Source organism: Lichenostomus cassidix, chromosome 8 (assembly GCF_008360975.1).
Source record: "Lichenostomus cassidix isolate B80296 chromosome 8, HeHo_3.0, whole genome shotgun sequence".
NCBI lineage: Eukaryota > Metazoa > Chordata > Aves > Passeriformes > Meliphagidae > Lichenostomus > Lichenostomus cassidix.
This window is the reverse complement of record NC_139489.1, coordinates 25,678,938-25,706,780: the sequence shown is the minus strand read 5'-3', so window position 1 is coordinate 25,706,780 and position 27,843 is coordinate 25,678,938. Positions and strand designations below refer to the sequence as shown.

The window sequence follows — 27,843 nt, the reverse complement described above, 5'->3', positions numbered from 1 at the left end:
CCGGTGCTCGGCTTGGGTTTAACTGGACGGAGCTGGAGGTGGTTATTTGTAGTAAAACCATTTCCTATTTCAGCGTCAGCAGTAAAAGTGGCAGGTGCCAGCGATGTCTTTTCCACAAGTAATAATTAAATCTAGACAACGGAAAGCTGATTATAGGACAGCCGTGGTCAGCAAAACTTCTTGACTGATGCACTCAGTTAAAACCATGCAACATTTGTTATTGTTTGAAGGCCTGTGTTTTCTCCCTAGGACTATAATAGCAATTTATTTATGCTATCCCAATTAATCTGTCTGCATTTGCCAGGGAATCCACATTTATCTTAGCTTGCTTTGTTATAATGATGAGCTTGAAAAGTTTATATCTGCCTTTTTCACTCTTCCTTTGTTTTCCTTTACCTGACTGCAGAGGAGCGGATGTTTAAACAAAAACTGCAGTTGGATTTGGCTTTGCAACAATATTGTGATCTCCTTGAATTATGTGCAGAGCTAGATGGCCAAATAATGCCATCAGTCTTTGAGGAGGAGGAAAACCATTGTCTTGATAAAATAAAGGACCAGCTTAGCTCTGCATCGTGTCTCTGATGGGTTATCCCTGGGAGAGTTGTCTTCTGTTCCTGGAAACAGAAAACTTGGATATCTTCCTAAGAGCAGTTTTGGAGGTGGGTTGGAGGGGAAGGCAAGAGGGAAATAAAAGGGTGAAAGATCTGGCTGCACGCTGAGCTAACAGCTGTGGAGAGAGGGTAAGGAGACCCAGTGAACTACGACACCTTGATTAATGTGTGAAGAGCTCTGCTGCTCATCGGCCACTGTTTTCATTATAGGAGGTTAATTTTCAGCTGTTTTAACTAGGGCAGTATTATTATGTCATTCTCCCTTCCCCCATCCCAGTTTAAAATGTAGATTTCAGTCAAAACTTCCTTCAAGTTGTTACTCTTTCTAATCACAAGTAATCTCCTCCTTGCATAGACAGCTTCATGTAGAGTGAAGGAAAACGCAAACCTCACCCTCCTTTTCAGTAATAACTTTCAAACTCTTTGTTTGCCTTGTTGCAGCTGGCTGGATGTGAGTCAGCCTCCTGCTCATGCATATTACAGTGATGGAATAGCCTGGCATTTATTATTCAGTAGCTGGTGGTCGTGTGGGTGCAGTGCATAAAAGCCCAGCACTACCTCCGTTTACTTGTTGATTATACCTGAGGCAAAAAGCACCCAACCCTCCTTTGTCCAGAAGAATTCCCGGTTGTTGATTAGCAAACGTGAGGTTAAATGCTGCCTGTGCTACTTGTGTGCAATACTGCTTACAGAAGGTGTCACAGTAACATTTAAAAACATTATTTGTATATTTAAAGGTATTATAATGTTTCTTCACCTCATAGTTTATATCTTTTTCTTCTTAATTAAAGCAGTAACCACCCTTTGAGAGATCTTGGATAGGTTTTCAACTCCAGAAAGATTGTTCTTTTTCCCAGGATGTCACATTCAAGATCACAGAATCCTGGAATGGTTTGGGTTGGGACCTTAAAGATCATCTTGTCCCACCCCCTGCCATAGGGAGGGACACCTTCCACTATCCCAGGTTGCTCCATGCTCCATCCAGCCTGGCCTTGAACACTCCCAGGGATGGGACAGCCACAGCTTCTCAGGGCAACCTGTGCCAGGGCCTCCCCACCCTCAGGGAAGATTTTTTTGCCTAACATCTGATCTAACCCTGTCCTCCTTCAGTTTGAAGCCATTCCCCATGAAAGGACTAAAAGATGACATAGAAATGGCTTTCTTGAAGTCATTCTGTGTCATAAAGCTTACATGCCCTCATCTTAATTTTCCGCTCTGGTATTTGTAGTTATTTCCATTGGAGGGCAGGTGACTCTGCAGTCATTCAGACCAGGTAACCTGTGAGATCCTTGGATGGGATTTGGAGCGAGTGTCCCTGCAGGAGCTTTGCCAGTCAGACCAGGTGTAATCTGTTGGTGATAACGTCAGAAAGAGGAATGAGATTGTGTTTTCAATACCTAAAAATGTATTCTCAAGTTCAGGTGGACTACTGACAGTCCTCAAAAGTTCTTACCATTAATGTGATCTTTGCCTCAAAAAATAATCAGTTGAAGTATTTTAAGTGTGCTTGTAGGAAGTATGGAAGTTGCCCAGGCTTAGGGCTGGTACTCAGTCAGTGTGAGAGCTTTAGGGAGAGAAAAATCCATTAATTTTCTTTAAACAGGTGAAAATAAGATATATTTTGCTAGGTGTGACTTAGATTCTTATTATCTTTCAGCAAAAACTCAGCAGTGACCATTACTGTGTGTCTGCTTTTTGTGAAGGAGCCATTGGGATACCGAAAAGAGGAAAAATGGCAATGAATGCTCTTCTGTTTCATTCAGCTTTTCCCAAAGACATTTACCATGACTGAGTCAACATTAACATGGAGCTTTATACAAACCTTGATTGACTTGATTTGGCTTTCCATTCCAAATTGCCATTCTAAAGATTGCATGAAATGATGCAGGTTGGATATGTCAAATTTACTAAGAAAAATCCATCCCCAACTGATGGTTCTGGAAACTTAAGTTGGTGCAAATAACCAGGAGGCCTTTATGTGAGGACTGGTGGCAGTAATATAATACACAATCCCAATGTAAAATAGTGTTTTTCCTTTTGGAATGACACTGAGTCATTACCAGGCTACTCCCTGGATGCAGTTGAGTTTAGAACAATGTATTGACAAATGCTTAAATTGGGGAAATGTTTCTTAATGATGTTAAATCCGCCAAAGTTTTAAACAACTTTGGTCACAATTTCAGGACTTGGCATTCAAAAACTTCCTAATTGTTAAAAGTAATGCCTCAAGCATCTGTACTTGGTGCTTTCTCTGTGCAAAGCCTGCAGCAGAGAGGAGCAGTGGTTTTGGGAGGGCATCTGGCAGTGTGGAGCAGGCAATGCTCTCTGTTCAGCAGGGCAGTGACTCGTGGATGTGCCTCACCCTGGCAGCAAGAGTGAAAGGGTTTGCTCACCTTGTTTTAGGGGATCTGGCAGTGTATTTTCTTCTGTAAAGCGAGTCACATTTTCCTAGCCTGTTAAATCATTGCTGTGATAGGCACTGCTTCAGTGCACTTTTTGCCTTGAAAGTTTTGGGCCATTCATTTACCCTTCAGTTCCTTTGGGAAAATATGAAAATGGGAAAAATGGAAAACAGGAAAAATATGAAAACAAAATCCCAACTTTTTTGTGTCAGACAACTGAATTCTCATTTCCACACAGTACTGAACAAATTCAGGTAACTTTTACATGAATTTCAGCCGATTTTTTTTTTTTCTGAGAGTGTGCTCTGCTGCATGTAATATTCATTTTTGATGCAGTGAAATAGTGGGATTGTTAGTCCTCTGTTTATCCAGGAACCCTCCTGGTTTCCTTTGCACTTGTGTGCCTCTCTGAATTGCTTTCAGGAGAAGGAGGAGAGCATTGCTGTGCCTGCTCAGACTTCCAAATGCAAGTGTGTGTCTGCACGTCCAGCTGATGGAACTGTACAACTCAGTTGTACAGTTGCCAGATGGCTGTTTGGTTGCAGTTAATCTGGCCTGAATTTGTTTATCTGCAGAAGTCTGATGGTATTTTTATAGAGAAAGTGCATAATACCTTTGAAATAGCAGCAACTGGGGAGGGAGGAGAAGCAGAGCAGTTGTTACAAGTGCAAAGTTCATGGCAGAGGTGGCTAAAGGTATGAGTAGGTGACCTCCCTTCCCCTTTAGGGGAGACCCCAGGTTTTTTAAGTCCTTTTGCTGTTGGAGAAGAGAAACAGGTTGCTAGGATTTAGGCATCATTTCTCCCAGACACCACCTGCAGCAGGAAGTAGGTGTGGGGAGAGGAAGCTTATAGCTGAGGTTGCCTGCTTGCCTTCAGAGTCTCTCTTGCAGAAACAGGCTTTCAATTTTTGGGAGGTGGCCAATTCTGCTCGTCAAACCCAGCTTCATGATAGGCAGTTCACACCCAGGCTTGCCACCTCCTGACACAAATCTGTTGTGCTATTTCACTATTTGTCCTTCGGGCTGTTAGCGGACGAGCTTAGAGGAGCATAAGTGGTTTGAAAGACTACTTTAAAACAGGTTTTTTTATCTGAGTCTTTTAAGGTTTTTGTCCTTGATTTTGTTCACTGTTAAGGTTTGGTGGTTGCATTTTCAAGTGTTTTCTTTCTGCCCTTTTTTTGTTCTCTCATATGTGTTTACACAAGTTTACTGTGGGCGCAAGGTATAGCACTGGCACAATTCAAAGCAAGGAAATAACCCACTTTGTCTAGTTTGAGGGCAGAAGGAAAAATTATTAAATGCTTCACATTGACAGTGATGGATAACTTCTCTAAAAGATCAGTTCTAAAATTCTGTAATCTAGAGGACTAAATAGTTTGGGTGCGAAGGAGCACTAAGCCTTTCACTTTCAGGTTATTGGTTTACTTATATAGGTCAGGAAAGCAGTAACAAAATCTGCTGCCCTGCAGCTGCCAGATTGTACTATGTCAGTCTGCATGGGGAGAGGTCTGTGGGACAGCTGACACCTTCAGCTTTCAAGATTGTTTAGTGCAGGACTGTCAATGTTGTCCTTTTTAATTTGTTTTTTTAAAAAATGACTGATAAACCTAGAGATAGGAATTACACTGGGTTTATGTCTGGGTGGGTTATGAGATGAGTTGTTACTACAGTGACTTTCAATGTGCTGTCTCTTCTGGTTTGTTTATCCTGTGTCGTGTGGTTGTGGCTCATGGAAAAAGTTACAGGTAGGTGAGGATGACGAATGGGATGGAAAAGGAGGAAGACTTTTTGACCACTTGGTGTGCAGAGGCAGATCATGTGCTAGTGACCAGTGAGTCATGGTAGGAAGGGTCTGAAGCGGCCAGTGTTCCTGAGGAATTTTAGAAAAGCACCAAGGATAGAGGAGAGCGATGCTGCTGGATTGAGGATCATTCAGCAGTGGCTCAGTTGGGAAAACAATTATGCAAGTGACCTTTGTTGAGACCTCTGTGGACTCAGGAGCCAGACCTTTGAGAGATGCCAGAGCTGCCGGTGTAAGCAGCCACCCTGGATATCTTGTGATAAACAGACCTGTCCTTTAGACCTTGTATTTACCTAACAGGATGGTAACCACCGTGTTACAACATTGCTCAGTTCCCAGCTGCTGAGCTGGTGGTTTTTACCTCGAGGGTGTTGGGGCATTTGTCATTTAGGCTGGGAGGTTTTGTCCTGGGGCGCTATGAAACACACCTCTGCTTCTACTATCTTTCAGGATTATACAAGTATGGGATGTGTTGTGAACCAGGTAGAATAGATAGGAACTCAGATGTGAATGTCTTTTGTGTGTTCGATTTCTGTGGGCTCGAAAGTGAGGGAATAAGATCTGGTTTTTGCAGTGGTGGAGGGTACTCATGTTCAGTGTGGGCACTGAGATGTGAGGTGTGTGTAAGCAAAGCACTTTGCAGTAGGAATGCCTCCTTCCTGGTGGCTTCTAGTTCCAAAATTGTAGTTCAGGTTATTCATGGAAGCCTAGAATGTTTTGGGTTGGAAGGGACCTTAAAGCTCATCTCGTTCCAACTCCCTGCCATGGGCAGGGACACCTTCTACTAGACCAGGTTGTTCCAATCTCTGACCTTGAACACTTCCAGGAATGGGCAGCCTGTACCAGGGCCTTACCACCCTCACAGTAAAGACCTCTTTCCTAATATTTAACCTAAACCTGCCCTCTGTCAGTTTGAATCCATTGCCCCTTTGTAGTTACATTCCTGGCCCTTGTCCAAAGTCTCTCTCCATCTCTCTTGGAGCCCCTTCAGGCACTGGAAGGGGCTCTAGGGTCTCCCTGGAGCCTTCTCTTCTCAAAGTGAACAGCCCCAGCTCTCACACAGGTGCTCTAACCCTCTAATCATCATTGTGACCCTCCCCTGAACTCACCTCATTCCTTCAGTCATTGATCTGAATTCGATTTATGGGATGTGGGTGAGCAAACCTTTAATCTATGCCTGGAGATTAACCACTTAATCAGCACCTTAACAACTGCCTGGAAAGTGGCCTTCCAGAAAGGAGCTGCAAGTGATGAGCTTTGTGATGTGGTGCCTCCCTCGTGGCTCTGGCAAAGGAGGGGTGACTGCCAGGGGTGCTCTGGATGTACCTGTAGGACCCCCTTGCCTCCTGGACCTGCTGCTGCTGTGCTCCTCTCTTGCACCATTGCTCTGAGGGTGGATGAGAGGCTGCTCTGTGTTCTCTGTGCCTCCAGGACCTGAAGACCTGGTTAATAATTCTGGCTGGTGTTAATGTTGCCCTTCAATTCCCACCTTGGGAGAAGGCCATCGCCCTTGGTTCCCAATCTCCTTCATCATGTTGTGTTCAGCTTGTAAAATGTATGTGTATTTCTGTGCTCCTATGTAACAGTGATAAGAAACCCCTGAGGCTGCTTTTCCTCCATTTGCCTTGACAAACTCCTTTGTGTCACGCAACACTTCAGGTTTTGTTGTTACTTCTTTATTATTTTTTTAATATAAAGCCTTTAGCATCCTACCAGCTGGGAAACATTTTTCCGAAGGAAGATGTTGAAATGTACAGTTGGAATAAATTTTATAGATGAGTAAGGTAACAGGCTTTAGACAAAGCAGTCAGTAAACATGAACCTGTTTCTCTTGTGAGCTGAAATACGTGTGATAGCCTTGACATCACGTACCATAGCTTTCTGTGCCAGTCTGCAGGATAAAAGGACTTTAATTGCTTTTGTTTGCAAACAGGCATATCAAAACAGTGTAATTTTTTTTTTCTGTTTTATTCCTAACTGTATTCTTTGTTCTCTGTCTCTCCCTTGCAGGCTTTGAAAGAGATGCTATATGCAGCTGTGGACCAGGCCCCTTCTATAGAAGGTAAGCAAATTGTAACCCACACTTGTGTTTTTCTTGGCATTGGGCACTGGACACGTAGCCCTGCTACTTTTCTGTCCTCAGTCCTCCTAAATTGGTAAACTTAATATCCTGATGGGCAAATGCCTGGCCTTTCACAGCCTGCATGCTATTTTTGATTGTTAGAACTCTTTGTCCTCTTTCGTTGGGACAATAAATGTCTTTGTATAGTTTGAGACAGCAACAGCTGGATTCCTCTTGCTTATAAGGTCATTCAGTGGTGGAAGTACTTTCTTCATTGCTTGAGAATAGACCTTTGTTTTCCTGAGAGCCAGCCCCTCTGGGAGATAGCTGTTCTGGAGAGACACTGGTTTGTTACTGGTGATTTGAGCTGGAAGAGTCTCATCCTTTTGTTCTGTGTCCTCCCTGAATGCTGTGCTGCCTCTCCTATGTGGACATGAGTATATCTTCTTGTTTGCATGTGTTTATTGCCTCTGACTACTCTAGATTATTCTAGTAAGGTGTTTGGTTTTAAGCTCTCTGCATTTTGAATAGTTTTTTTAATTAAGTGACAATCTGTGCAAAATTTCTTAGTGGACCTCTTTACTTTCTGTGCCTTTCTTCCTTTTGTTTTCTTTAAAGCACTGAAGAGTTTCTGTCTCTGTGTTGCTTCACTCCTTACTTTCTTGCCCTTCATGTGGATTTCCAACTTTATAACCTCCTTACCTTTATTATTATCTTTATTATTTTCACTCTGATTGCAGAGTTAATTTTACTAATCTTTGAATGTGGCTCTGGGCTTCTTGCATATTTATAGAGCGGGAAAGCAAGTGCTGCTCCTGGTGTAGTCAGTTGTATAACATCAGTAATGCTGGTCACTCTTCACGTTAGCTCATTAATTACTTTCTTTTTGATGATTAGAATTGGGAAATGAGGTGTGACGTAGTTAATATAATGTAAATTTTTTTTAAACTTCACCTGCTCTTTGATTAGAATTTTAAAACCAGAGCTGCAGTAGTTGATAGGTTAGGAGAGTGTGTGTGGGATGGGGCACTCTGTCCTTATACTCTTCAGAGGTGCATTCCAAGCTGAAAACTGTGGAAGCTAAGCTCAGGCAGGTGTAGTTTTTAGGTTTAACCTGACACTTAGTAGCTCACTCAACTCACCCTGCTAATTTTGTTAACTGAATCACACTTTTCTCTGAAGTGCAGGTCCTAGAACTAGCTTTCTAAAGGTTTTGGTCCTAGCATATAAAATCTCTGGGTTATCTTTGGAAAACTCAGCAGCAATACACAGGCAGAAGAGGAGAGTCTTCCTTTATTATTTTGAGTAGCAGAAGTGTGTAAAACCCTCCCACAAACCTTTCTCCCCAACAGCATAAGACTAAGAGGAAATGAAGTTTTCTGTGTAGGCCAAACTGACTATATTAACTTTTAAAGGCAATTAACTGATTTTATTGAAAAGGCAGCATTATTTTTATGGGACACTGGAGCAATTATAAGACTTTTTTTTTTTTCCTCTTTTCTGTCCATTGGTTTATTATTGACAATGTGGGCAAATGGTCTGTGCTAATGAAACTTTGTAGTCTGATGTTGGAATGTGACTTACTGGGTTTGGCTAGGGATATCTAAGATTCCAAGGTGGACTTGAGTTGTTAGTTGTAAAGTATTATAATTCAGCATTTTGATTTCATTATTTTCAATGCTTGTGTTGCAATGGTGTTCTGTAATGTGCTGTGATGTTTGTGTGTAAACACATCTGGCAAAGCAAGAGGAAGTGAAGAATAAAATTATGTAATACTATATTTATGCGTTTTTAAACGCTGTAAGAATTTTAACTTGTGCTTCTGCCTCCTCTGATGCTTTAAAAATCTCCACAGAAGGAAAGCAATGACTTAAGACAGTTTTCATCAGTAGAACGATGTTCTGTTCATTTCTAGAGGGGTTGGGTCTTATCCCCTGAGCTGCAGAGAATATAATCCAAACTGTTTTGAATCACATCTATTTAAATTTGTCTGCCTGACCTATCCTTCAGTAGAGCAGTTACACTAATTCCTTCACCTTTTGTGCTGCAAATGGATCAACACTGTTTCTCCATCCTGTTGCTTACCTTGTTCTCCTTTTTAAGCCCTTCTGCCTTTGTTCATAGAAGCTTTAGGCCAGGTTTAGTACGTGGCTGCACACAAACTGTGCCCAAACCACTGCTCTAGTCCATATCAGAGGAGATGGAGCAAGTTCCTTGAATTTTAGGAGGGAATATAGTATCTATTGTCAGGGGCTGGCTGTTGGCCTGCATGTTTCCAGTTTAATATGGATTTTGCAATGGATACTTCTGTGTTAGTTTGAGCTTAGCACAGAAAGTACAGGGCTGTGCTGCTGAAACCCAGCCTCCCAGTATGAGCCTAATGTAATCTCATTTTAGACTGGTCTAACTAAAATCCATTTGTTAATTGATCTAGTTGATCACAGACACGCTGCAGAGTTGGCTTTGATTTACCTTGCATGAATTGTAAGCTAATCTTTGGATAATATATTGGATTGTGAAGACAAGGGAGTTTTGTACAGCAAAGCTGAGGCTGTTCCTGGTTCTTATTCTGCTCAGCTGGATGTGTAATCTGACATTTGTGAATGAATTTCTTAGATTTCTGCTGCAGGCTGCCTACTATGTCAGTCAGGAAAATTTGTGTACAGACAGAAATGCTTCCTCTTGCTTGGTAGAATGCTGAAAGTACTTTGGAAACTCTTTAAAACAATAAAAGAAAGTGCTACCCAACCAAGGCATGTTGTAAATAATAGGCAAGGCAGGTAATAGGTGAAGCATCCATCATGAATAGCTTTCATTGGGTTTGTATTTATGCATTTTCTGTTTGTGGATTGATAAACAAAGCTAACTTCAGAATGACTCTTAAGTTCTGCAAGTGATAGGTCTTTGTGCTACTTTAGTGGACAAACTGCTGCTGGGAAGAGGATTTTGGCTCTAAATTGTGCAATTTATTATGTAGTTACATGGTGACTCTTCTCGTGCTACATTGAATCACACCCATGTCCATCTGCTTTTTCCTACATTCAGGTAATAAACAGACTGTGATTTTAGCAAAAGCCTTGTAGATGTGGATGAGCAAAATCTATCAAGGCTGTATGATAGGAGAGGGTTGTTTATAGCTGTCCCCTGACACTGTTGCAAGTTTCTGTGGCTCCCTGTGTTTCATGAGAGTTATTCCAGACCGTAGCATGTCTTTTTTGGCAGTTCCTAGCTGTACACATAAATTTCTTTAATCTGTTCAAAGATACATTTTTTTTAATCCATCTGTCTCCTTTGTAATGACAGTTTTTATATGCCAGTGCTATTCCTCCAGATGCTCCTCATCTTTTTACAAGGCAATCCCCTGATGAAACCTGCACCATCCTTCCACCTGAGCAACATCTGTACTAAATTAGTGTTCCGTCTGTTAATTCAATCCCATGCACATCACTGGAAAAGGTATCAAGTGCTGCTCGGTTCCCAGCTGTCCGATGAGACTTGCTTGGCTTTCTGGAGAGTTCTTTGGAGCGTGTTTGCGTTGTTTGCTGTTTGTTGCGCTCTGCTCGCTGTTACCAGAGCAATAGGGATGAGTGGATGCTGCTCCCACGATGTTATTCATGACTCCTGAGTCCCTGTGGCAAGGCAGGAAGGCCTGAATGAAAGTGTGCCTGGTCAGGCACCCTTTCTTGACTCTAAGATACCTTTAGCAAGAATCTGTGATGATTTAGAGGTGAAATCCAAAATCTGTTTTCCTCTGAGGGAGAATGTGCAGTACTGCAAAAGCGTGAAATTCTAACCTCACTGGGAGCATGCTGGTTTTTGGTTTTTTTTTCCCTTGCATTCCTTGTCCTCCCACTGCTTCCTGTCCCATTTGTCACCTAAGTAAAACAGGTTACTGGACCACTCTTGCTCGGAGTGCTCCTGATTATTTCACTTGGTGAGCAGATGTGTCGGCATCTCCCCAAGCTCCTTACAATGCTGCTCTTCTCGGCTGCAGCGGACACGAAAGTGCAGCTCTAAATTATTCATCTTGATTATCTGCTTGAATGGACAGGGGCCACTCTAAATATTATTTCCTAGAATATTTGCCTTTCAGATATGTAAATTTAACCTCCCTTTAATACTTGTGTAAACAAACGTTGTTGTTGTACTATCAGAACGAACAAGAGCGTCCTGTTGTATCCTCTTATTATGGAGATTACTTATTCCACTTAACCCCAATCCTGAATTCCAGTGGCACCTTTCAAACAAGGATCAAACTGGTTCTGTGGGGATAGAGTGGTGTAACGGGGGAGGAGTGCAGAGTACAGGTTATTCTAGAGTAGAATTCAAACCCAAATGTAAGAGGTGTGGTGTTAAGGTAACATTGATTGGTAGGGGAAAAGCTTCAGTGGTGACAGAGATCCTCTCTTGGTGCCTGTAATCTCTGTGGTCACCTGTTTACTCATGATGGATTAGGAAAGCAAGAGGTGCAAGTGTGGGACATTCTGAGAGTGCCAGCACTGGCAGCGTGTCCATGTTATTCCACCCGTGTTTCTGCTTTCATTTGTAAAGCACTTGCCCTGTTAACTGACAGCTACAAATCTTTAGTTTAGATTTCTTTGTGTTACTGAATAAACAAAACAGTATTCTTTAGGGGGATAAATAATCTTGGTGAATAAGCAGCGTGTGGGACATCACATTCTTTTTCTTTCCAAAGGAAGTTATAAGCCTGACAGTTTTTGTTACATGCAGACATGCTTTGTAGGGTTGATCAAAGGCTTATGATTTGTCTGTATATATGCAGATGTCTTCTTTGTATTTCAAAATAAACATTTATTTCCAGTTGCACAACCTTACTTTGTAGCGGGTTGAGGTTTTGTTTACATGGGAATGCTTAAGGCTTAAAAGAGTCTTCAATAGAAGTGCTGCACATCAGAAGCAGCCACAAAGAGATTAATGCTTTGTCTTTATTTCACTGTGTTGTCACACACCCATAAGGACATAGGGGTTGGTGTCCTATACCCCAAATGCAGGTCCTTAATTCTGTGCAGGCTGTAATTCAGTCTGGAGGCCTCTGTATTTATAATTAGTGTGTAAACAAAAAAAAAAATATATATAATCCCATGACAATCCTCTTCTGTGTTGGAGACCTGATGCCAGGTATTGGATTAGCTGTAGAAAAATAGGTTATTGGGCTTGTGGAAAACATTAGCTCCCAGAGCGTGCAAATGGTGGACAGGAGGAGAACTTGGCTGGGCACCAGCATTTAGAGAAGGAGATGATGTCTGGTTTCTCTTCCCCTGGAGCAATAAGATTTGAAAGGTAAACAGTGCATATGGTTGGAGTAGGGTCCAGAGAGAACAGCTGGATGCTCACTAAAATATTTGGAGCACAGATGCCTGTGTGAAAATATGGAGTACCGTGTGTTCATGTAAAAGTCATTTTGCTGTCAGAAGCGGTTCAGTGCTCACAGCAAAGCAGCTTTGTACCAAGCCCTGCCACTTTCTGTGCCTTCAGAGCAGTGCACAGCCACCCACGCTGCTGGTACAGTGACTTCCTCGGAGGTGTTGAGCACCAAGAGACTGAATTGTGCTTAACCAGTAATGAGTGTAACGTGGATGTGGAATAAAGGTCAGGTTAGGCACAGAGCTGGTGTCATAGAATGGAATAATGGAATGGTTTGGGTTGGAAGGGACCTTTAAAGGTCATCTAGTCCAACTGTCCTGCCGCAGGCAGGGACACCTTCCACTAGACCAGTTTGCTCCAAGCCCTGTCCAACCTGGCCTTGAACATTTCCAGGCATGGGGCAGCCACAGCTTCTCTGAGCAACCTGTGCCAGGGCCTCACCGGCCTCACCACCCTCACTGTGAAAAAACCATCTTCCTTCTATCGAATCTAAACTGACCTTCTTTCAGATTAAAGCCATTACCCCCTGTCCTAACACAACAGGCCCTGCTAGAAAGTCAGTCCCTAGGCTGATGAGTAGTTATTGAGATAACTTGTTGATTGTGGAGACAACCAGCCAATACAAGTTGTGATGCCATTACTGTAGACCACAAGTTCTCAAGCTGTGGTTTGAGCAGGGCCTGGTTTTGATCAGGGTTTTCTCCTGCCTGCATTTACTGGTTCCTGCAGGCTGATGCTCATTTGTGGTTTTACACCTGGCTGTGAATTCTTTCAGCTCTTAAAAACTACTTGCTCCAGAAAGTCCATGGGAAAGTACCCCTGGAGCCAATGGGAGCTTCCCTGGGTCTCTTGGGTTGGTGTGGGACCATGCAGGAGGAGGTCATGGGGGTAGGTAGTTTAGCAGGTTGATCACTGTTTCTTTAGGAAGGAAACTTGATTGCAGTCAGTGCAAATGCTGGGCTTCCTCACCCTTTCCATTTGCCCCATGGCCAGCTCGTGCCTGATACTCTGCTTCAGCTGTGTGCACAAGCCTGGAGACTCATGCTACTGCTGCTGAGCAAGCCTTCTGCCTTTTCCTCTGTTTTGTGGTGTGTTCTGTGCAACTTCAGCAGCAGCTCAGATTGCTCTGACGCATTCGTGTTGTGTGAAGAACTTGAGTCCTAAGTGTACCAAAGAACAGGCTCAAGGCTTAGGAACAGGCAGTTAATTGAATCATCCTGAGCTGGAAGGGACCCACAAGGATCAGAGAGTCCCAACTGTTATTCCTGCACAGGGCCATCCCCAGGAGTCACTCCATGTGTCCGAGAGAATTGTCCAAATGCTTCTTGAGCTCTGTCAGGCTTGGTGCTGTGACCACTGCCCCAGGGAGCCTGTTCAGTGCCTGACCACCCTCTGGGTGAAGAACCTTTTCCAAACAGCCAACCTAAACCTCCCCTGACACACCTTCAGGCCATTCCATCCCTGTCACTGGTCACCAGAGGGCACAGATCAGTGTCTGCCCTGCCTCCTCCCCTTGTGAGGACGTTGAAGACTGTGGTGAGTCTCCTTTTCTCCAGGCTGAACAAACTAGTGACCTCAGCCTCTCCTCATGTAGTTCCCCTCTCGACCCTTCACCATTGCTTTGCGATATTGTCCTGTGCCCTCTTTTTTCTTTACTGCAGTATCCTTTGGCATTGAGTACTAAGAGCTGCTAAACCTGGGATGACCCAAGAGAATGGGTGTAGGTGACTCCTTAATGATGTGTGTAGGGTAACAGCAACATTGGAAATGCTCAGCTGTGCCTTTTTTTATTTTTCTTCTTCCTTCCTGCATTTGCTTTCCCATACATTAAAATACCAGCCTGTTGCCTTTTTAGTGGTTACACAGATTAACAGTACTTGTAATTTAGCTGGAATGTGCCAGGTTTTATGTTAATGGTCAGAACTCAAGGGCTGGAAAATAGATTTGCAAAGCTGGAAGATTGACAGCCAGCACTCCTGAGACACCAGTGAGACATCAGACAGCACAGTGGCTGTACTCATGAAGAGCACTGCACATGTTTATGCAAGAGGCCAGTATTTATTGCTTTGTTTCAAAAAAAGCTTCACTAGACATCGTAACAAGATTTAGTGTGTGTGTGTCTGAGGCAGCCTCTGAGGCAGCCTCTGGCTTTCTAGTCATTCCTTTGGCGCTGTGTTTGATATAGGTGACTTGAATTATTAGACAATTAAGGTTTTTGGATGAGACTGTAGCTACTTGGTGAATAATGCAACATGAATTAAGTTTGATTGGTTTCTCTCTCTTTAAAAATGCATGCTGTGGGCAAGGGAATGAGCAGAGTGTCCCTGGAAAATCTCATTCTTCTACATCATAGCTGCTTGTAAGATGCCTCAGAAAAATGGCCAAGCTGCCAATGCTTGTGGAGTGGTGACATCTCTGTGTGACATTGGTGGAGGGCCAAAGGCTGTCCCTTCCTGCTAGAGTGGTCCTTTGTGTTCTTTTCATCTGCTGTAACGCCACACCACGCAGAGACTATTGCGCAATTGGTCTCTCAACATGAGAAGGTCTGTCTTTTTGATTAAGTAATTTTGCAATTAGCAACAGTGTGATGCAAAGTCAGCCCGGTCCTGGGGACATGTCTTTCCTGATTTCTGAAGTAAAAATGAAAGCTAGTTGCATATTTCACCTGTGTTGTGTTTGGGTTTTTGTTTGGTTTTTTTTTTTTACACTGTGCCTGTAGCCTTGCAGCTTGACATCCTTTTTGTAAAAGTAGATAATGAATTCATTTTAAAATGTAATTGTGCTTTTTGTAAATACATAATCCTTAGTTACAGCATAAAACTGCAAAACTACAACATCTTGGTTTTACAAAGCCACTGCTAAAAAATTACTTTAAAAAATTTCTATAATAATCTATTTATTACCTGCCCATGTAGTTAATATATTTTAGATTATTTTATTCTGCCTTTGTTGAGTGTGGTAACCTTTTTTCCCTGAAGCAGTGCAGCCCAAGTGTGTGTCTGATCCTCTGGTTCAGTTCTTCTGTGAACTGAGAAGGGGAAACCATGGAGAGGTATAAAGGATATTTTACTAACCTGTGGTTTGACAAGAGTACATAAAGCTCCTTAGTTGTAAGGCAGCAACACCATGAGTCAGAGCTGTCTATGTTTAACTAAAAATCACAAAGAAAACTGCATGAAAAGACATAAATTTACTTTTTCAAGTGGTTTTTGCTCTGTCCAGGGTGGTGACTGGGATCACAAAGGGCACAGAGGCCACTGGGATGGTGCAAAGGCTTTTTGGGCAATGCCTCTCCTCGAATTGTGCACTCAGCAGCTTGACTTCCCCTCTACAAGGAGGAAGCCTTGTTTATCTCCTAGGAGATGGAAAACCAATTTCTGCTTCTTGATGAGAAGCTGGCAGGCTATTTGACTAAACAAGAGAGGCAAGGCAGTGTGATTGAGAAGAGGGGAATAGCATGCCATAACATACCAATATAAATACAATTTATTTTGCATGTGCTATATAGCCACAGGCACACGTTTTAGAGGGGGAGTGCAAATTTTCTGCATGCTGAAATGCCAGCTCTAAATAGAAAAACAGGCAAATTTGGCATCCAGACTGTGTTTATAACCTTGGTTTTATTTTTACTGTGATTGCTTTTGCATGCTTTTATAAATGCTCCTAATGTCTTTGCAGGGCAAAGTGCAGAGGAGCTGCAAAGATCAGTGCTGGTGAGCTGATAACTTGGGATCTGTCTTGTCCCACAGAACAGACTTGTTCTGACATGTGGCCAAGGCTGCTATTCTGGAACCTCCTTGGTGGGATCCCATCCCTGCACAGCTCTGCCGAGGCAGAGTTCAGTGGCAACCTCTCTGCTTCTCACTTCTGCCATGGGTTAGCTATAGGGGAAGAAGGGGCACTGTTGGTCTAAACCCCCATTTTTTATTTTCATTCTCTCCCATTCCAGCTGATTGGTCATTTATATGAGTTTGTTATGAATGTCTTTGTTTTTAGTGCTGTGTTTCAGGGCATCAGCAGTATGGGCAGTGTGGTTGCTAACAGTGAACTCAGGCCCCTTATGGGCTCAGCTGTAGGAGTGAGTCACAGGCGAGGCAGTAAAATGGGGTAATAATGAGCAGAATTGGCTGATGGACCTATGAGGTGAATTCTATAAATAGCTTAATGGAATTTGGCTTGTACTTCAGTGTTTTGGTGTGACTTTGTCTTCCGTAATCAGAAACAGCAATTAGAAAGCGAGGAGAGAAATAATTTAAGAGCCTGATATGGCATTCCGTGCTATTTCATGGTCCTTGAGCTCTGCAGCAGTCCCAGGCAGAGGATCACTTTCTCCTCTGCCCAGCCCCAGGAGAATCCAATTCTCCTTTAGAAGCCTGGGTCAAGGCTTGGTTCTGCCTGGAGCTTGGTGAACACACGTGCAGGAAAACATTTTGGAAATTTCATGTGCTTTTGAAGCCTTTGGAGATTACAGTTCACTGTCATCTGGAGGCAAGAAAGCTTCTCAGGGAGGACACAGGAAGGGGAAAAAATCAGAAAAAGCTTTTGCTTGTCTGTGATCAAACTGGAAGAAATTGTGCTCACAGGTGATAATTGTGTATATAAAGATTGCGTTTTGGATGCTGTAGGTGATGATCTTGACACAACAGTCATTTATGGTGTGGGTTTAATTAATATAACATCAATAAGACTTGTTTATTAAAGCTTCACGTTTCAGAGGATAAGCCAGTAAAATATAGATAGTGAATGAAATTTTGAGCAGTTGGAGGCAGACAGGATAGAGACAGGATGCTGAGCTTGAAGGGCTTGCCACACCTGATCAGCCCCATCTGTTGTCCTGATCCTGCTGAAAAGTGACTGCTGGTTCTGGTCAGCACTTCAGATCCTGCAAAAATACCCCATGCATCAGGTGTGAGTTTTAGCAATATATCAGCACCAGGGAGCCTGCCACAGCTTTATTGCTGTTCTCTTCAGCAGATGTCCTTTTTGTGGTGAGGCCTCGGGAAGGGAAGGACCGAGGAGGGCAGAGAAGTGCAGGGTTCATCAGCAAACCTGCCAGGAGCTGGTCAGAGCTTGAATCCTGGTGCCTGACTCACATTTCCATGGGCATGTGGGCACTGCTCTCCCCCAGCTGGTGCCTTTGGCTCTGCTGTTATCTGCACCCATGTCTTCTCGGAGGGGAAGATTAGTTTGCTACCGGTGGTGTTAAATAGGACTTTGAACTCAAGCCTCAAAGGCTCTGAAAGTCCTGACAAAAAAAAACTTTCAGATCTTCCCATCTCATTTTAGAGATCCAAACGCAGCTCAGCTAGACTTGATCTGTACCAGTTTCCCTTTCAGTTTCTTCTGCTTTCAGGCAGCTCCTCCAGGTTCATTTCTGGGTGGTGTTCTCGGCAGGTTGAGCAGGGTTGATGTGGCTCCAGATGGAGCAGATCTCCTTCCAGCTCAGGAGGAATCCAGCCTTGGAAGGTGCCTGATCTGGCCTTGGACTTGCCTAAGCACAAATCTGAATAATGAATTAGTCATCAGACAGAGAATTCATTTCCCTGGGGACATGGAGAGGGAGGTTGGTACAGCCCAGCTGTCAGTCAGGAATTGCTGATGCAGGAACTCTTCACCAGCTGAGAAGGTTCCCCTACTCTTGGTAATATAATATATTAAAGCTTCGTTGCCAAATCCTCTAATTTGGTATTTCAGTAGTAACATGAGTCCTTCATAGCAAGTGCCTTTAAGGCTTTGGTCTCTTTACCTAACCTACAGGGATATATTAAGTGGCTGTTTTGAAACGAAAGGCAGCAAATCGTAATTGTAGCAACTCTGCTGTCTCCTGCATGTGAGGCAATTTTGTTGAATCCTTTTGAGTGGTCAGCAGGGCATGCCAGAGGGTTTTGCCATCTCCATCCATTCCAGGACTGATTTCATGGTTATTGAGGTATATGGGTCACAATGGGGTGAGTTTGGGAAGAGATGTTTCTACTCTGTCATCCTCTTACAACATTGGCCCCAATTCTCGTTTTGTTTTGGTTTGTTTTTCCTCCCTTGCTTTGCATTCAGCTCAGCATGTGGCTCGTGGTGGCTGGTCTCATGTGAGATAATTATTTTCCGAGATGTTTGGAAGCTTTATCAAGTAAGGAAGAGAGGAATTACAGCATTGTGTGCTGTTCTGTACATAATTAGTTCAATGTCTATTTGAGATTTTTACTTATGTGCTCTGTTTCAGTCTTTAGAGTGGGTAAGAAAGGCTTGTGTCTTTATTGTTTTCCTGCCTTATGGATTCCCCCAGCATAACGCCTAGCTATGGGGAGTTGCCATTATGGCTCTTAGCCAAACTCTCCATTTTTCTGTTACCTTTGCTGGACAAGCACCATGTGCAGTAGCAGATAAATGAGTGATTCTCTGCTGTAGCAAGGGGAAGTGGCACAAGAACTTTAAGATAATGGTTGTTACTGTGGACTTTAAAAGCTGGGGTTTGTTGGGTTTTTTTTGATACTGAATAATACCTTCCAAATTCTAGCTTCAGGTTTGCCTTAACTTTCTGGTACCCAAAGGGCTTTATTTTTATTAACTCCTATGCTGCATTGTGTTGGAAGTGCAGAATTAAAATATTGCAGGGGAATTTATTCTTTGTATTGCCAGAAGCTGGGATTTATGTGAAGCTTTTTACTTGCACTCTTTTCTCTGAATATTTTGCAGTTACTTCAGCCAATATCATGTTGGAGTTTGAAAAAGTTCTTGTGAGAGCATAGTCTGGAGAATGAAGTGTTCAGTTTTTGGTCTTGTAATGTTACTGTATTATCACCTTTTTCTAGCTACAGGAGATCCACTTGGAGTAATCTAAATGAAACAAAAAAAGAGAGGGAAGAAGTTTAGACATAGTGCTAAATTCACAACTTCCTTAAGTTCTTTTGCAAATGTCCACCAGACCTTGCAGTCCTCACGTGATTCTGCTGTTGAGAGATTTTAAATAGAGGAAGTAAACCCAAGTGTCTCAGAATAATATCTGAGGTCAGCAGAGGTCTTCATCTTCTAGGAGTTCCTTGTAATTGTAACCCAAAGAGGTGGTATTATTTCAAGTAATTGTTTTTTTGTCAGATGAAAATATTTAGCTGTAATGGAATCGAGAAAACTGCCACTGTTTCCTATTCTTGTCTTTACTTTTTCCAGTCCGTTGGCTAGGCTCAGGCAACATATTTTGGACTGCTTGGGAACTGATGTTTTGCCATCCTCTGTTTTTCAGTTTTAAGTTTATTTACAGAAATTAGCAAAACCAAGGAAGTGCTTCATGTTCAATGCTTAGTTGCTTGAGTGCTATAGATGGTCAGAGTTGACAACTTCTCTATTTAAGGCGTTGGATGCAGATTTGGTTTGGGTCATCATTCAGTTTTTAATCTTTCAAGACTGGCATTGTTGATATTTTTTACTGCTGAGTCCTACTTCTGGATTTTTAGTTCCACTCCAGTTCTGCTGTGTTGGAAGCGAGCGCAGCTGCTTTGCACTTGGATTGCACAGCACTAATTCTCTCTGTTTTGCATAACGTTGCCATGAGCTTCCTTGGAAAGTTGATTTATCCAGATCTCCAGTTTCCCGTGTTGGAGGGCGACAAGAGGTTATTTGAACTGAAAACAAAGGCTCAAATGGCTATTTGAAATCTAAACAAAGCAGGGAGTGTGCCACCCGAGAGCCAGTTCGCTCTGTTTTATCCGCTGCTGCTCTTGCACACCACATTGGTGGAATTATTTCTTGGTGGGGAGGAAAGTTCCCAGTTGGGTTGCAAAGCCTGTGGCTGTTTTTGGGGAGAGGCAGAGGAGGCACAATCCACCCACCTCTGCCCAACGACCTTAAATGCATCTCCCAGGCTTTCCTTCAGTGCGTGGGAGAAAAACTGTCTGCTCAGAGCCTAATAAGAAGTGGCCTATTTAATAAGCGTGCTATACGTCTATTTATTTACAAATATTCTCGGTCTGTAATTAAGGAAGGCAGCTCTGTTCCGTGCTGCCTGGTGCTCACTTCCAGGCTGGGAGCTGCACGGGATGAGTGACTGCAGGCGGTGATGGCTCCGTGCATCCGTCTGTTCCAAACAAGCACTTTTGCAGTTGATCAAAGCAGGAGGATTAGGCTGCTCCTGTGGAATTAAACTGGAGAGGAGGGGATAAATAGCAGCTCTGAAGCAGGCCTACCTGAATTGACAGGCTTTGTTGTCAACAGGATAATGGGAATAATTTGGTGGGTTTTTTTCTTAACAGAGGTGGTGTTCTTTCTAGTGGAATATTTGCTCTTCAAAGCCCAAACAAGTGGGTTGCTTCTGATGGAAAGCTGCATTGCACATAGTTCCATATGGAATGCAAGGTTTATCTTCATCAAGCTGTAAAAAACACAGGGCATCCTGTGTGGGTGTGGGTTTTCCAAACACCTTTCTTATAAAGAAAAGAGGGTTTTTGGTTTGTGCACATGTATTAATAATCTGAATTAAAACCTGCATGGATAGATACTGTTATGTCTGTTTTATAAAGGAGCATAATAATCCCAGACATGGAGAAGTATAGGAAAGTAGCAACACGTCATGGATTACATTTGCCTTTTGTGCTCTAGGTAAGCATTCAGGTTATGTCTTTTCTCCCCATACATTTCTGCTTTTTTAATTCACCAGATATTCCCACCTAAATGGCATTTATTTAGGTAGCTCTATTCAAAGGCAGTCTTTTTGTTTTCTCCTTAATAGTGCTATTTATTCATCCAAAATGCACCTCTATGCATAGTAACTACTTGATATGAGCCCATATAATCATCTTAATGTAAAAAGAAATAGCTTTTAGAACAAATAATTATTTTCATGTTCCGCACTGAAGCATTTAAAATTATTTTCAAAAACCTAATTTTCGTAGGTTGAATTGAAGTTTATGCAAGTATTAAAGTTTCAGTGACCCATTAAGTAATAAAATAAATAAATGAAAAGCACAAAATTTGATCTAGTGGTTTTGAAATTGGGTCTGTGGAAATGCCACTGTCCCTGTCCAGAAAGAGCCAGTGGAAGAACCAAACCAGCTGCTATGAGCTGTGGCCTCCTCCTCGTACACAGTGAGGTTCTTGTCTCTTCTCTTTCATTGTTATATTGCAGGTTAGAAACCAGTAAAAAGTCATAGTTCCCTGTTAAATCAAGAGTAGAAATACTTCAACGTGTCTACTACAATCTGTTTCCAGTTACTGCTCCTGTCAAATTGGTTACATTCACAAAGTACAAGCAGCATTTGCGATATAGGATTTTTAAACGCATTTTTAAAGGCAGACTTTGTGTAATAGCTTTTCCCTGTCATTTTATTTTTGTTACAGCTTTCTCCTTACTGCATAGTAAGGAATTTTGTGTCTGGAATAGGATTTGGTGTCTGATTCTTTGACAAGCTGATTTTGAGTCTAGCTGTGTCTTATTTTTATCAATTACAATACCTCTTTTATATTTTTTGGGTACCTAATTTAGTATCTGGTAACTGAAGACACTTGTGTATTCTGTAAAAATTCAGTGCAAGTGTTTGAACTTGGATTATGTGCTCCTGCTGGGGAGCGGAGAAGGAAGAGGAAGAAGCAGAAAACTGTGGTTTGCTTTCTGGGCAAGGAGTGAATTCCTGCAGAAGGCATGGCGCTGGGCAAGGGAGAAAACCAATACTGATGATCCTGAGCTGTTTCACTCCTTGTGTTTGCTAAATCTTGTGAAACTGCTGGAACTGTGACTTACTTTCTTACAGAGAAAAGTAAGATAATGTGAGTAAGCTCAGAGCCTTTACTGCTCTCCACTCCATTGTTGATAAATGACATTTGTTCCCTGGTATTGTCAAAGCAGGCCTGCCAGACTACCTTAAAGGTATCTCAACTTGCTTATCTCCAGTGGAAAACTCTCAGTTCTGGGGATAAGGTCTGTTCTGCCTTGCCTCTAAAGTTAAAATTAGCTGGTTTGTTGTATGAGCTGTTTCTCGTAACTTTTTTTTGTGGAATTTTACGGAAGTGTTGAAAGTGTAGTATGACTGTAGGATTATCAAGGCAGGCTTTGCCGTGTGCCTCGTTAGACATTGTCATCCTTAGCCCATGGCCTGTAAATGAAACCACCTAAAGAGTACACAAATATTGTCCTAGAAACCATGAACAATGGAGACCAAGGCTGCAGAAAATGGCTTGTGATTCTTGTCACGACTGAGAAGCACAGAGAGATTTGGTGGTGGTTCTGAGCAACTTGGATCTTGTTCTCAAATGTTTTTTGCTTCACAGTCACTTTCTGTGGCACATGTTTAGGTTAGCCATTGGGTGTTTTCTGTTTTCCATGAGCTACACTCTCCTGAGCTTTTCCCGTTGTGTTTTTTCCCTTGAAATTGTCCTTTCATTGTAGTGATTGGACTAATTTAGTTTTGTGAGCATCTTATGCCAGTCATTCCCATCCAGCTGTGAAAAGGACCACTTCAATAACAGCCAGATTGCACCTCATCCCATGATCCACTGCTGTGGCTTGTTCTGGTGTCAAAATTTACTTGTAATGAACCTCATTTTCATTTTCCTAAGCAGTTGGTGCTGGCAGAGAGTGAGGCTCTGATCTTCTGATGAGAGAGAGCAGGAGGGAATTTGTCTTCTGCCACTTCATGCTCTGCATCTCCTGTCACCAGCGGTGTGAGACCTGTAGGTTTTGCATCTCCTGCTCTGCCATGGCTCTGATGGAATTTCAGACCTTGCCCTGTGTGTTAGCATTTTAGTTTTTTATATTTAACCTGTTTAATGTTCCACTTTATATCTTCCAAGCATTTCCTGTTGGGGGAGAGGTGGTGTTTGTTTTATTTGGACTCCGTGTTTAGCTTCAATCAGCAGCGTGGCATTAAGAACTTTATCAGAGTAGAAGCGTGAGTTTTTTTAAAAAAAAAATCTGTGATTTCTCTCTGTTCTTGCTGTTTGTGTATGAAAGTGTGTTGGAGTGTTCCCTGGTGATGCTGGTACTTCATTTGAATAACTTGGAAGTGTGGTTTCTCATAATGAGTAAATTTATCCTGTGGAAGAAATTTTAATCATCTAGATTTTTTTTTTTTCATTACTTCCTCATACCTAGTTGGAAATTCATGAAACCTGGTCGAGTTTCCAGGACCCTTAAGGACTTGTAATGTTAAAATCATTCATTAACTGTTCTAATTATGTGACTTCTAAGGCATGCCTGTGTGCTTCAGGGCAAGTAGAAATAATGACAAATACATGATACCTGGCCTAAATTGCAGAAACACAGACTCATTAGGGTTGGAAAAGACCTCTGAGATCACTGAGTCCAACCATGAATTATGTTCACCACTAAACAATGTCCCCAGGTGCTATATCCATGCATTTTTTGAACACTTCCAGTGATGGTGATTCCAGCACTTTCCTGGGCAGCCTGTTCCAAAGCCTGACCACCCTTTCAGTGAAATTTTTTGTAATATACATTCTAAACCTCCTCTGGCTGAGCCTCTTCCTCCTGTCCTGTCACTTGTTACCTGGGAGAAGAGGCTGACTGAGAAGAGAAATGAAGGCTTCTCCTTAAATGCATCTGGACAGATGATGTGACTGTTAAAAACGTTAGGAAAATAAAAGAACAAAATATAGTCATAGGTCAGATGGTGATACATGAGCAGTGTACATGGATATTTTTATTTGTCAGATACTTACTTGAAGGGCTGAAAGGCTTGGCACAGGATTTTCTCCCAGGTGTTAACGGAGGATTTGGTTTGTTGATGTTCAGTTCTTAAAATCAATAGAGACAGTTTTCAATAATTTTTTTTTTACTCCTACAAAGGCAAAAATCTTTTCCCAGTCAAGCAAACAGATCTATATTTTCCTGTGATTGATGTTGGCTGATATGGGTGGCATTTGAAATTCAAACTGCAGGCAGCTTCTGACATCTCTGTTGCAGGTGCCTCTCTGAGGTGGACGTGTAGATAAGGCTGCTGTGTAGGCCTCTTCCAACATTTAATGTCAGAAAGCTGAGCTAAAATGAGTTAATTTTATTAATGGAGGTAAGCTGGAGCAATGGCAGAAGGAAGCAGTAATTTGTTAAAATGTATTTTAAAGCGCAGTCAACCTGAGTCTTTGCATTCGGGAGGGGTAAAACAACAGTAACTGGAAACAAGAATAACAAAAGTTTAAGTTTTTCAAGGTAGAAGAGAAGCAGTTATCTAACAAAGCTATAATGTCAGGAGCAGAGAAAAAAGAGCTTCTTGGGAGAAGTTGTATCTGCAGGATTGTCTTGGTAATCCTGCAAGAGTGTGGCTGCTGCTGAATTTCTACAGAGCAGCTGAGTAAATTCTCTTATACTCGGGTGGTAAGTGGCTTCACCTGTGCTTTGTCACCAAGTGCTGAAAAAACAGCATGCTGGCACCACAGAGTTTGTTTAGATTTGCCCAAATGGAGTTTTAGTGTCTGTTATAAATTAATTGTAGTATCAAGCATGTCTCTTGAAAGTGCTTGTTGGAAGGTTGCCTTTTGTTGTGTGAGTGAGGAGGGAGAAGTTAGCTTGTTGATACAACTGTAAACTGAAAATAAACCTAAAATTGAACCTAAAAGTAATTTTCTGTTACTGCATCTGGAAGTGATCATTAGGAGTCTTGAATGCTCCACAGGGAGTAACAGAATCAGTCCCACTGGAATTAGTAGGAAATTAGAGCTTTACAAGCAGATCAGAACCGAGGACTAAACAATGAACCACCACCACTCGTGGCTTATATTTCTGTTGCTTTCTTTCCTCTTGCTGCCCTGGGACAGGGAAGTCCCCAGTGACATTTCTCACAAAGACAGAGTGTTCCTAGGAAAAACGCCGCTGTTGGGGGCTGTAGGATTCCAGAGCCAACCATGTGTTGTGGTGGCTCAGTAACCACGGGATACTTGAACAATCCAGAGAGGTATGTGGAAGACAGCACACATCCTCCAGCTGTAGGCAAAAACTGGTTTTCTTGCACTTCCTTTAGAGAAACAATCAGCCTTGTTAAGATGATTAATTAATGCAGTTTTCAGCCATTAATCTTTCCAAAGACCAATATATGTAGCCCGCAGTAAAATCCATTAACATGCCGTGACCCTGTGCTAATTGTTAAACTCTTGCTCTGTGAACAGCTCAGTACTGAGGTAGATGCACGTGGATGACAGTGGGGTAAGAATGGCTCCCTCACCAGTGAAAATATTTAATTATTGATAAAACACATTATAATGCTGGCTTTCTTGCTCTTTGGTTGTTGACTGACTTGAGTATGTCATTAATGCTATTAAAGTTATTAAGTAGGAGGGAGGAAGCCATGATATGGAAGGGGGAAAATCAGTGCTGCCTCATCATCAGGTGTAACCTTGACCTCGTGTCACGTTGATCCATATGAGAACTCATTTAAAACTTGTTTATTGAAACTATTTGTCATACAGTTCACTGGGTTTGGAAAATAAGGATGAGGGGAAAATGAGCCCAGGCAATGTTTCAGATGAACCACGGGTTTCATGTGACCTTGATTTGAGTGACTCCAGTGCAGTGGAAATCAGTATCCAGCTGGACTTGCTAACTGAAGACACTCTTTCAAAACCAAGGCAAAATGTTATTGAGAGCTACAGATAAAGAAATTTTGTAGGACCTCTTTTCTACCACTCTTTTACAGGAGCAATGTAATACCTACTTAAAGTAAAACATGCCTAAAAGGACAGGCAGTGCTTGAACTTCATAAAGAAAAATATTGAAGGTTAAGATGACTACAGTGACCAAAATATTGATGGAAGGCAATGCTGATATCCAGAATGATGGATAAGATCCCATGCAGTTATGGTTAGAGAAGTATGTGATTACCTTCATGTTCCTGATTGTATCAGAAGTGGTTGTTTACATCTTGTAAATTGATGTTTCTTGTTTAAATCTGCAGGGTATTCTTGATGCTGTTCAGTTGATTGTAGAAACTAATCAGGGAAAAAAGACTTACAGCAACATTTACTCACAGTCTTGGTATGTTTTCATTTGAGTCAATTGAGAGTAAGACATTGACCTTTTCTTACAAAACATCCATGTGAACTCAAGATTCAGCTAAAAAAACAACCAAAACCCCCCCAAACACAAAACCTCATTGATATGACATGTCAGGTTTAGAAAAAAGGATATGATTTGTAGATGAACCTTTTAAAATCCTTTACTGGGAAGACTGTTTTATAGCAGATGCTATTTAGGGTGTGCAGTAGTGGTGAATTCTCGCTGGAGTAATGGCAAAGCTCTGAGTTACTTCAAGACTCAATAAATCTCTCCTCAAAGTGCTGCTGGTGCTGTCAGTACTGTAAGTGCTTGGACATTCATGAGGACAGAGATCTGCTCTTGCCCTGGCAGCAAGCCTGATGCTGCTTTACAGTACTCTGTTTGAAACTCTCTGATGTTCCTGGGATGCTTTTGGTCTCTGCAACTTCCAGGAAACTTTTTTAAACTTCCTTATAGAGCTCCAGCTTCAATGGATATTGAATATAATTTGTCCAATGCAAGCCATCCGTTATCTGTTTTGGCAGCCTTCAGATAGCAGCATTCAAAGAAAGAAAAATGCTTCCCTCAGTCCTGCGGTTTTTTGCTTTACTGTCTTCAAACAAGTGAATTTTGTGATGTTCATCCATTTACCCAAGTTTCTTATCTCTGCAATCCAGGCTTGAGGACTCATTTGCAGACCTGGTGTTTTGGGATATGGAGGGGATAGGTTTGAGGGTTAGAAGTAGTGTTATCTCAATTAGTGGTTACTTTTGCATATTTCTTCCGTTAACCTTTGTTAATACTATACAACTGCTTAAAACTATGTATTTGAACAAACTGAATCATGGAAATTGAGTTTTGTGCTGTCACAAACGCTGGCATTCCTGTGCCACTTGAATCTAGCTGAAGAATGGGGTTGTGGTATTGTGACAGAGGCTTTAAACAAGTCTAATGGTTCAGTTCTTTGGACCTCTGCAACTGTGGCTCAGCTTATTCAGTCCCAGTTTCACCCTGTGCTGCTATTTCTCCACCCCTAGAATGTGTGCACACAGAAGAGAGTACTAGGAGAGTAAATTCATGGTGACACCCCGGCAGGACACTCAGTTGTAGGAGGAAACTGCATGTTCATTACATATATTTAATAATATAAATGTTGCTAATTCTAGGATTCCCTTTCCACAAATCACTGTTTTCCCATGGCTTTTAGGCAAGCTGATTATAAATTGGGTCTGGTGGAAAGGAAGCTGATCGCTCCAGGTTTTCACCAGCTTCATATTGATGAGTGTGGGCCAGAAAATTGTGAGGTTTTTGACTTATGACCACTCTTGCAGCCAAAGTGAGTTTTTTGGCACTCTTGTTACCACAGAGAAGAGGATGTCAGATCTTTTAAGATGCCTTCAGATTGATATGAAACAATTGAGGTTTCTATTAGTGTTGTGGGCAGTTTTTTGGCAAAAGCTCTCCAACATACTTGGCTGGTGCTAAGCTTCTATTGTGTATTTGCAAACAACTTGAGCTCCTTGCTTGTCACGTAACTTGAGAGGAAGGAGAAAAGTGGAGTGGATGGCAGCCTGAAAGATTTTGTGTGGAATTTAAAAAAAATTGTTTGCCTTCCA

The 27,843-nt window shown here is 42.1% G+C and overlaps 1 protein-coding gene across 1 annotated transcript in view; it reads left to right on the top strand.

The window, feature by feature from the left end:
* Positions 1-27,843, top strand: part of XPR1 (xenotropic and polytropic retrovirus receptor 1) — a 102,711-nt gene that overhangs the window by 1,033 nt on the left and 73,835 nt on the right. Inside the window, exon 2 of the mRNA XM_085068578.1 lies at positions 6,825-6,876. Coding sequence (XP_084924704.1) covers positions 6,825-6,876 — 52 coding nt within the window. The remainder of the gene's footprint in view (positions 1-6,824; positions 6,877-27,843) is intronic.